The sequence below is a fragment of the Quercus robur genome, chromosome 8, assembly GCF_932294415.1.
Source record: "Quercus robur chromosome 8, dhQueRobu3.1, whole genome shotgun sequence".
In the NCBI taxonomy this organism is placed as follows: Eukaryota; Viridiplantae; Streptophyta; class Magnoliopsida; order Fagales; family Fagaceae; genus Quercus; species Quercus robur.
The window spans coordinates 55,370,689-55,381,389 of NC_065541.1; the positions used below are offsets into that span (position 1 = coordinate 55,370,689).

Genomic DNA, 10,701 nt, shown 5'->3' on the forward strand with positions numbered 1-10,701 from the left:
TTAACAACACAATTTTTGACGAAGTAGTCGATGTGAGCTGCAAATAACCACACAATTTGACGAAGTAATCGAGCTAGATAACAATTTTTGATAAAGTAGTCTGTAAATATCCACACCATTTAACACAATTTGATGAAGTAGTCGAGCTAGATAATCACCTGCAAATTAACTTATACTTATCCATTACTTCACAGTTAACCATCAGAAAATAGTTAAAACAATTTGATTCATTCATTCCCCGTTCGAATTACATAATGACTCCCGAATTAGAACAACTTGCAGAATGACTTTTAAGGAACCCCTTTGTTTCCGTCCAAGTGTTCGAACTAGGCACACATATCACAACTGATTAGACACACTCCCCCTCATTAGAGCGGTGGGCAGATCTTTCGGACAGAGATTTATCATTATAAAGCTTTTATGATTGAATTGTGGGGATCTCCTTATCGGAAACCCCTCCAAAAATAGGCGTATGCCGCTATTTGCGGCGTGCACACGGTATTCTTTAGTAAAAGGCGAAAGAATAGTTCGCTTTGTGCTCACCGCGCGGCTGCGTGGTTTGAGAAGAGCACTTGCTTTCATTTTTATACTTGTTCTCATGCGAGGCATCTTTTGCTTCTTTCCTATGTGGGACTTTCCTCACAATACACAAACTTACTTAAACCGTGCACTAGTTGTATTCTGACCAAAGGTACGCCACCAGTGCCTCTCCATTTCCACACCTTTGGATTTGACTACCCCTCATATCTGACGGTTGCAATCACTTGAAGCGTAATCGATCTTGTTTGGCTCTTCATTTATCCAAACATTTACAACGACAAAAGTTCCATTTTTTTGCTTTAGTAGTTGTTTTGCCGAGTGATTTGTTCTAGCTCTTCAGAATGCAACTTGACCTCTACTTTGCTTTATTTTTATCTTCTTTTTGAAAATATTAATGTCTTTATTTCTTCTTTGTTTTTCTCATTTCTCTTTTTTTTTTTTTTTTTTTTCCTTTTTAAGTGTGCTCACTTACATTTCATCACTTCTAAAATACACATACCTACTTATTTGGTACGCGAAGAACCTTATAGTTTAACTTGCTGTTATCTCTTGATCTTTTCAAATAAAACATTCAGAATTCAAATCTCATTTTCCCATCTCATTTGGTACAATAGCAAAGTCATTAATGCATCCAAGTTGGGTGTTCTCATGAACCAACAGACCCAGAAACAGTCCATTGGGTTCTAATAAATAAAAAATAAATAAAAATTTGTTCAATATTGGTCTCAAGTGGTGTCTGAAGGAGATGCTTTTAGACATAGAACCTTTCATTCCATGTTTTTGCATGCATCCAGATTGGGTGTTTTCTATGGTTGGAGAACTCACAAAGGGATTCACACGAGTTGCATCAATGGGCAATCAGAAGAAGAAATTAAATTATGATTACAGATTTGCAAATTAATTTATTTTAACGCATTAATGTGGCCTTCGCGACAAATATTCAGTATTTCCAATAGTACTCCCTCATCTCACGAGTTGGGACCCAACATCACATAATAAGAGATCTCACTAATTAAATTCATAATGTGATTTATAGTTTTTAAAAGTGGAGGGGGTATTATGAAATTGTAATTTAAGAGTACTAAATTCAGAAGTGATGCACCTCCTAATATTTTCTATATTTTAAAAATTGTTTATAAAGAAAAACACAGATCAAAAGAGTCATGGGTTGCTAAACCAAATTAATTTTTCAACAAAGCAACTTGAAATTAAATTACCAAAAAAAAAGGCTCATGGTTTATACCCAACCTCAGATTAGGTCCCAGCTTTTTTTTTTTTTTTCACCTTTATTCTTATTTAATATTTATTTCTATAATTTTAGGTAGTAAAATAAAGTTCACCAAGCTCAAGGTTAAAGTTATTTGAACAGTTTGAAATTTGAATTTATATATCATCCTACTAATTAATGCAGAAAAGAACTAAATTTTATCAATCCTAACACATAAAATAGAGTCGAATCCTCATGGACTAGCCCCTTTAATTTGGCCTCATTTTTTTTTCCTAAGATAGAAGTTTTATTTTAACCTAATTTAAGTGTAAATGCATAAAATCCACAAGACATCATGACGTGTTTTCCATTCACATTAGATCCAATCTTCAAGCGACAAGATTTGCATAAAATTACTTGACACTTCTTCTTTTTTTTCCTTTGGGTATCCTCATGGAAAAATAAAAGGACAATGATAGAAAGAAATGGTAAAACTTCATGCTTAAATGATGCAAAATATATAAGATTATAAGATTAGTGATCTTGTTCAAAAAAAAAAAAAACCTAATTCTATAAATGTTATACTGACTCTTTAGATGTTATACTTTAGGTTTCTCAATTAAATTGAATCATGTGATTGCATTAATTTGAACTCAAGAAGATTTATTAGGGTAAAAAAAAAGGGTTCAACATAAAGTAACGCTTTATTTGTTTTGTTGGAAAACCTTATATAAAGATAGTTTTTCACATTTTTCAATATTTGGTAACATAAAAATAAAATAATAATAAAATAAAAATGTCAACTAAAAATTATCTTTAGTCAACAAAAAACTCTTATAAAAATAAGGTTTATTTTCTATAGGTTATTTTCCATTATTCTCAAAATAAAGTCAAGAACTTTTATTCTTAAAGAATTTTTTATTCTTTCCCTCTCTTGTGCTTGTTTCTCAAAAAAAAAAGAGGTAAATTAGAATTGACACTAATTTTTCCCCGAAAGGCGATTCGAGATGATCAATGCTATTTGACAAAGTTCATAAGACTCCTTATTTTGTTCTGAGAGAGAGAGAGTTGATGCTGCTGCTACGTTTACTGCAACTGGTGGTGGGTTTTCGCAATCAGAAACATCATCAAGGCAAGCTGATGTTGCTACGCCTACTCCACCATAGTCACCAGCTTTCAATCTTTCATTTGCATAGTCAACTTTATCATTGGCATCATCATAGGACTCTACACATTGTGTGTACTGTTTTTTGAGTGTAGGGTCAGTTACAAGACCAACTTGTGACTTGACAAAGTTGTAAGTTGCATCGACAGTGGTTTTGGCCAACTTGATTGATATTCCGGCGAGGCCAAGGAGGTCGGTTGTGGCCGTCTGGGGATCGGAATTTAAGGATTTTAAGCAGAAAGATGAGTCTTTACTCTTGGAGCAAATATCATTAAGCACATCTTGACCTATTGATTGTGCAGGGCTAATGCATGATAGGGTTATTGCTAGTAGAAGAGAAATGAACAAGCAAGAGGCAGAAAAAGAAGGAACTGTTTGTTTCATTTTCGTACACTACTAATTTGTCGGTTTGGTTTCTTTTGTGGAGAGTGTGGTTTAGCATGCAATTGCAACGAGACTTATATAATGTGGCTTTGTTTTCCTGCATTTATTGTGCGTTGCCTAAATTTCTTTTTTCTTTTTTTGGTTAAAACTTTGCCTAAATTTCTCTCTTTAATTTTGGGAGATGTGCACTTTTTTAATTTGGCAATTGCCAACAAATATTATATCAAAGATTCAAAATTTTATAAAGATAAAATTTAGTTACAAAATTAATTATAACTTAAAATTACAACTTTACTTAATAAAACAAATATTATTATATATTTTTAAAATCTAATCATGGAATTATATGTTCTTTTTACACTCTTAATACACATATCAAATTTTGTGTCAATCGGATACTATTTACTATATGATCTATAAGCTTATATTTTATGTATAATTTTAAATTACAAAAACTTGCAATTTAAACAATTTATTGATCACATAGCTATTGATCTTTAATTTTCTAGAAATTTTGTAAGCGTGAAGTATATAAGAAGAAGACATAATCCAATGGTGGATTTGTCAAAATTCACATCTAATAAAAAGATACTAAGATTGTAGGTTTATGCTACAATCAATTTTGTAATTAAATTTTGTCCAAATTACACTATTTTACTACCTTCAATATTTGTTTAAGTAATGCTATAGTCACAAATTATTTTACAAACTGTTGATATGGTCAGTTTCTTATTGGTTTTCACCTAGGCTCATCATTAACATCAATTTTTCATTTACCAATAATCACTCACCACATTAGTAGTTTGTAAAATCATTTGTAAAAAAATTTGTATCTCTAGCTTTACTCTTTTTGTTTTATTTTGTTTTGGCAAATTACAACTTACTCACTTATAATTTGGCCAAAATTTAAGTTGTCTACCTATAATTTGAAATTTGACATATTACCCACCCAAAGTTAGCTTATTCACATTTGTTAAAAATATGACTAAATATGTAATTTTGCTCCACCTTTATGTTCCTCTTCTCAAAAAACATAAAAATATAAGATCAAATAAGATAAAAATGCAGAACACTTGCATCATAGGATTTCAAACCAAAGGTAAGCAATTTAAATTTTAGTCAAACCTTAGGTGGGTAAAATGTTAAATTTCAAACCACAAATAGGCAATTTAAATTTCGATCAAACTACATATGGATAAGTTGTAATTTGTCCATTTTGTTTTGTTTTGTTTTTATGAGTTATTTATTTGGAAAAAAAGATTTTGATTGGGGAATTTTCAATTTGGTCAGTATAGATTTTTTATTTTTTATTTTTTGAGAGAAATAGTGTCAATCAAGGGTGAAGGGAGGAGGATTTAGATCCTTTAGATTTTTTAGGGTACTCTATCAATAGATTTTCTTACATCCTAACCACACTTTAATGATTTAATATTGGTCTAGATTCTGCCATGTCAGCATTCTACTAACAATATTCTTAAAATAATAAAATAATGTTGCAAACAAAACAATTAAGATTATTGTTAGTGGAATGCTAACACGGCAAAATTTAGACCATTAAATCAGTAAAAAATTGTTAAAATTAAAGGAAATCTATTTGGTAGAATACCTTAGGAAATCTAGAAGATCCGAATTCGAGGGAGGGGGTGGCCCTTGACTTTTCAAAAATCCTCCATTTATTTTGTATTTTTAGTAAAATAAAGAAATAAATTTTTTATATGGACATAAATTTAAATAATGTCCCCTCTAGATTTTTACTAAAAACATGTAATGCATTTAATTTATACCATATGTAATTTAATTATGTTTATTTTTATTAAATTGACTTGTATATTTTTAGACATGTCAAGACTTACTTCTTCTTTTTTTTTTTTTTTGAGGGGGATGTCAAGACTTACTTGATGTAAATATTTTTGCTTACATAAGAAATTATCAATCCATCACACTATAAATCTATATATGAGGTTTTCAAGATATCACAAGAGTAGGAAGTAAAATGATTTGGCCAAAGGTTAGACCACAATTTCCTTTTATATATATATATATATATATATATATATATGTAACTAGCCGTGCATTCAATAAAATATGATTTTATTTAAAATATAAATCATATCTCTATTTTATTTTGTATAAAAATAAGGAAAAAAAAATGATAGAGTTTTAACTTATGGTGTCACCTTATGATAATTGCACTCTTTATCATCAAACCAATGCACCAATTGGTTTTTTGATGTGGGCGAGATTTGGATTCTGGATTTCTTATTCAACCATCTAATATTTTACCAATTGAGTTTACTGGAAGCCATAACAAATACAAAATTTGATAATAATGATTGTTATTTATAAACATTTATTATCATAGTATTCATAAATGGAATATTAAATATGAAATTTGATAATTATTATAGTTATTAATAGGTATTTATTATACTTTCAATTTTATATGAAACTATTAAATATATAATTAATTATGATAATTATTAAGGGGAAAACTTAGATACAACACGTTGGGTGTTGTGCATTATGATCTTCAAAGAATTTAAACATTTTTTGATAGATGCGATGTATCGTTCGCTCCATGATAATTGCTATTTATTATTAAGTTAAAACACTAATTGATTTTTGGTGTTGGTGAGGTTCAAACTTAATCTCTTATTAGATCATAAGAGATTTTGTCAATTGAACTAACTAGAATCCACTTTTTTGAATTTAAACACTTGACTGCATTGAAAACACAAATAGTATTATATTTTCTAAGGAAAATTAATGTTTAAAAATCAAGTGTTTGAATTTAATTGGGGAATGCAATGCACTGTATCTAAGTTTTATATAATTATTAATAGGTATTTATTTTGATTGTATTTGACAGTAATATTTTCTAAAAAATGAACCATTTCCCAAAAAACATTTTCTAGAAAACTATCTCATTTTCTTATGTTTGGTAGCGAGCTCAGAATGAGTTGAAAAACTATTTATTGACTTCTCTTATTTAGCTTTACATTAGATATAATTATTTTCCTTATTTAGTTTTGTGTGAGATAGAGTTGTTTTCTATAAAATTTTAGTGGAAAACAACTTTATCTCATGCCAAGCTAAATAAGGAATATTAAAAGATAGTTTTCCTTAACAAAAGAAAATGTAGAAAACTATCTTCACATAAGATTTTTCATTAGAACAAACAGAGCGTTAAAGAAAATAAGATATATCAAGATTCTAATTTAGGGGTTTAAGCATATAATAGAGCCTAAAATCAACTGAAATACTAATGCTTCATTTATTTCGACATTAATATTTTCTAAAGAGAAGTTATTTTTCAAGAAGTATATTTTTGGAAAACTATCTCATTCTAGATTCTACTATGTTTGGTAGTGACTTTAAAATGAGATAGAGTTGTTTTCAACAATTTTTATATTATCTCTTAACTTCTTTTATTTAGAGTGTCGTAAGATAAAGTTGTATTTCGAAAAATTTTAGCAAAAATAAATCTTTAAAAAAAGTCATATTTTTAATAAGGTTTTTCGTAGACAAAATATAATTTTTAGTTGACTTATTTCTTTTTAGTTGACGTGTAAAAGCGTGAGGGATCAAAAGTTTATGTGACAATATATAGTGACTGTTTGGATTCAGCTTCTGGCGTCCACATTTAGTTTTCCATGCGTTTCAGCTCTTTTTTTTTTTTTTTAGCCGCACTTGTTGACTTTTTGTCCGTGAACAGTGCATTCTTGCACTCTTTTTAACAATTTTTTCATTAAAAATGGGTCCCACGGCACTATTCAGACATTTAAAAATTATTTTGCTACAGTGTTTTCAATTTTCAGTTTTCAGTTTCAGTAAAATAAGTTCTATCCAAACAGACCCATAATGAGATCACTAAAAAATCATACATCTTCGGTTTTACATATTATAAATATCCATGATATGGTTTTGAATAAAAAAATTAAGGACCAAAAGAATGATTATATATATTATCTCTTTGAATATATTCCAATTTTGTAATGTATTTTTTATAATATAATTTTATAAGATATGGTTAAAAATCTTAACACAAACATATATATATATATATATATATTTATATTTATGTTTTTAAAGTAAAATAACAAGTGAATGAAGAAGATGATGTTGTGGGTTTTAGTTAGTTTAACTTGCAAAATCTCTTGTTCTTGAGCAAGAGATCTGAAATTCAAAGTCCGCCTACACCAAAAACCAATTGGTGTCTTGACTTGACGAGAGAGAGTGTGTGTGTGTAATAACTAATATCCTTCTTGTGTGGGGAAAAATGTGGATTGAACAAAGAATTTACATGGACTGAAAAATAAAAAGTCATATGGATTGGCCTTTTTTTGATGAAACCTCAACACCTTTGAATCTTTGATGGACCTCTCACCGTGTTGGTGATGTTCAGATCAATTTCGTTCATGTGTTCTTCTCAACCATTGAAATCTTAGCTTAAAAAGTTGAAGGTTGAAACTTGTAAAAATTCCAAAGTGGAAGGGCAAGTTTAGCTTGGGATAAGAAAAGGGAAGAGATTAGTACTGTTAAGTTAAATTGGAAAGTTGAAAAGATGGGAAAGCGTTAAACGCTACTAAGAAGAAAAAGAAATGTGAGTAGGGGTGTCAATTCAGGTTAGCGTGTCGGGTTCGTGTCATGTCGAAGTAGGGGTATTCAACTAAATGACTCAACCCTAACCCAACCAATTTAATAATCGTGTCATGATCCTTCAACCCTAATCCGATCTGTTAATAAGGCAGATTGACCTGACCTGACCCAACCCATTTGACACGATCAATAAACGAGTCGTGTTGGGTTGACAAGAACGTAACACAACCCATTTCAACTTGCATAATATTAAATATAACATCCATCTAGAAATATTTTTTTTTTTACATCCCAAAAAACAGTGCATACACTTCAAGTCTTCAACCCGCATTCAAAATAATATAGTTTAACAAAAATATAACATTCATCTAGAAATAAGTTTTTTATACTCCAAAAGAAGTGCATACACTTCAACTCAAATTTAAAATAACAAAGTTTAACAAAAATAAAATAACATAGTTCAACAAAAATATAATATCCTTGGAACTTGCCAAATGGTAAGTATCAATATTGAAAGAATTTGAGCAAACAGTAGACTAATCCTGACTATAACCACGATTATCATCCATAGATTCTTTGTTGATGTCCAAATTCATAACATCTTCCACAATCTCATCCAATTTCATTTGTGCAAGTTCTATGCCCAAAAAAAAAAAAAAAAAAGTATTAGCAGTTCTAGGGTCTGTAAAGTTTCAATTTCCAATTATATCCCTTGTAAATTTTTGTAATTACTCAATTTTCTTTTTAAATTTCTAATATATGTTGGATATAAAAGGTATTTGACAAATCTAAAATAAAATAAATATTTATTTGTTATACGAGTTAAACGGGTTATGTTAAGTGGGTCATTTCAGATTGACACACATAAATTGGCATGTCAAACATGTCTATTGCAGGTTACGTGGATTAACCCGCTTATGACACGTGTCTTATCGTGTCACTTTCGGATTGATCCGTTTATGACCCAAACTCATTAAGTCCCAACCCTAACCCAAAAAATCCCGTGTCAGGTTCGTGTCATGTTCACGGGTTGGGTCAAACATTGACACCCCTAAATGCGAGGATGGTTCATGGTTGAATTCAATTAGTAAGTTTTAATACTGGGAGAGGAAGAGATAAAAATGAAAGACATAGAATAGGAAAAGAGTTTAATTGCCAATGAGTTGGATTTAATGTGGAAACATTAGCCAGTTGTATTGTTGGGCTTATGAGGATTCCAAAATCCAAATGCAAAACGTTTCAGCCTTTGTTGAAGTGGACCAAATGAACCAAAATGGACAAAAGTGAACCGAATGGACCAAACTAGACCGAAGTGAATTGAAATGGACTGAAGTGAGCTGAAATAGACCAAAATGTTACACTGATGTAGTTAAACAGAATGTAGTAACAATAAATACTACACTTCAACTTTTAGATATTATGTAGATGGCCAAAGGAAAAAAATAAGTAATGTTTTGGTTATTATAATATGTATGCTATTTACATAATAGTTTTCACAATAAATTTCATACTTCCTGAGTTGGCAAATTACTATTAATTCTCACATGAGCTTACTACAGATATTACTTAATTATCCACCAATAACAACTTACCACCTCAGACAATCATAAAATTTATTGTGCCTCTAAACTTATTAAATTTCATAATTTCACTCCAAAGCTTTGAGAATTAGGATCATATAATAATTGTTCTCTTATTATTATTATTATTATTATTATTATTATTATTATTATTATTTACAATGAAATTTGAACTCGTGACATCATTTTTTTTATAGGAGTGCTAATTGAAACTCACAAGAGATTGTACTTCACTTATAGGAGTGTTAAACGTTATTGCATAACAGAAGTGTCCAACTACAATTCGCTATCTCCATATGATCTGGTTTATTTGTTATGCATCTTTTACTTTGTCATGAAGGGGAAGAATAATTTTAGCATTATATAGGAACTTAGACTAATTTGGTTATTAGTATTGCAAGATAAAGAAATTTCACATTGGTGATAGATGAGATGTTAGTGGCCCAAGTTCACTAGTTTACTTCTTTTGGAACTAGGTTTTCTGACCATAGTGACAAATAATTCTGTACAGATACTAGAAGTGGAACCAGGTTTCCACATATGGGTGAGTTTGGTTCACCTTTTCAAACTATGCTTTTTTTTTTTTTTAAGTGACGGTTTTAAAAAGTGTGGTATGAAATTGGGCTTTTTTTTAAAAGCAAAGTGTTTGGTAAAAACTATCAAAAAGTGCTTTTAGAAAAAGTTGAGTGTTTGGCTAATACTTATAAAAGTGGTAGTTTGGGATGGAGATAATGTCTAGGAAACAGAGTTCTAGCGAGGAAGAGGAAGAACTGAATAGGAATGTGAAGAAGTTCAAGGATAGCAGTGGACAAACGGCCTTCTCCCAACCCCGTATGGTAGTTAGCTACAGAGACAGCTTGGTTGGAGAAATACCAGGAGCATATGTTAAAGCCTTCCAGTTTGCGGAGTCTAGGGAAGAAGAAGATGACTCTGATGATGAGCTTGAAGATCTCACGGAGGGCATGGCTAATGTTGAACTTTCAAAAGAGACAAAGGCCAGGATAAGGGAGCCATGGTCCAAAGCCTTGATAGTGAAAGTGTATGGTAGAACGGTGGGTTTCAACTACCTCACTTTCAAGATCAATACTTTATGGAAGCCATCGGCAAGAATGGATTGTGTGAATTTATGGAAAGACCACTTCCTTATCAAGTTTAGTAGTGATGACAACTATGACAAGGTGTTGAAAGGAGGTCTGTGGTTTGTGGGAGAACACTTTTTAGCTATT

General features: G+C 30.5%; 1 protein-coding gene and 1 non-coding gene across 2 annotated transcripts; both read right to left on the bottom strand.

Annotated features, from left to right (window-relative positions):
• Positions 1-435: 435 nt before the first annotated feature.
• On the bottom strand, positions 436-552 carry LOC126697990 (U5 spliceosomal RNA). The gene has a single exon (XR_007646356.1). It is a non-coding gene; the product is annotated as a U5 spliceosomal RNA (small nuclear RNA).
• Positions 553-2,726: 2,174 nt separating this feature from the next.
• LOC126696505 (pectinesterase inhibitor-like) lies at positions 2,727-3,296 on the bottom strand. Its single transcript, XM_050393231.1, has one exon. The coding sequence runs from the start codon at positions 3,294-3,296 to the stop codon at positions 2,727-2,729; it is 570 nt and encodes a 189-aa protein (XP_050249188.1).
• Between the last annotated feature and the right edge of the window lie 7,405 nt (positions 3,297-10,701).

Bases quoted from the DNA above. Each gene is read 5' to 3' on its own strand.
- LOC126696505 (XM_050393231.1), bottom strand. From the start codon at position 3,296: ATGAAACAAACAGTTCCTTCTTTTTCTGCCTCTTGCTTGTTCATTTCT.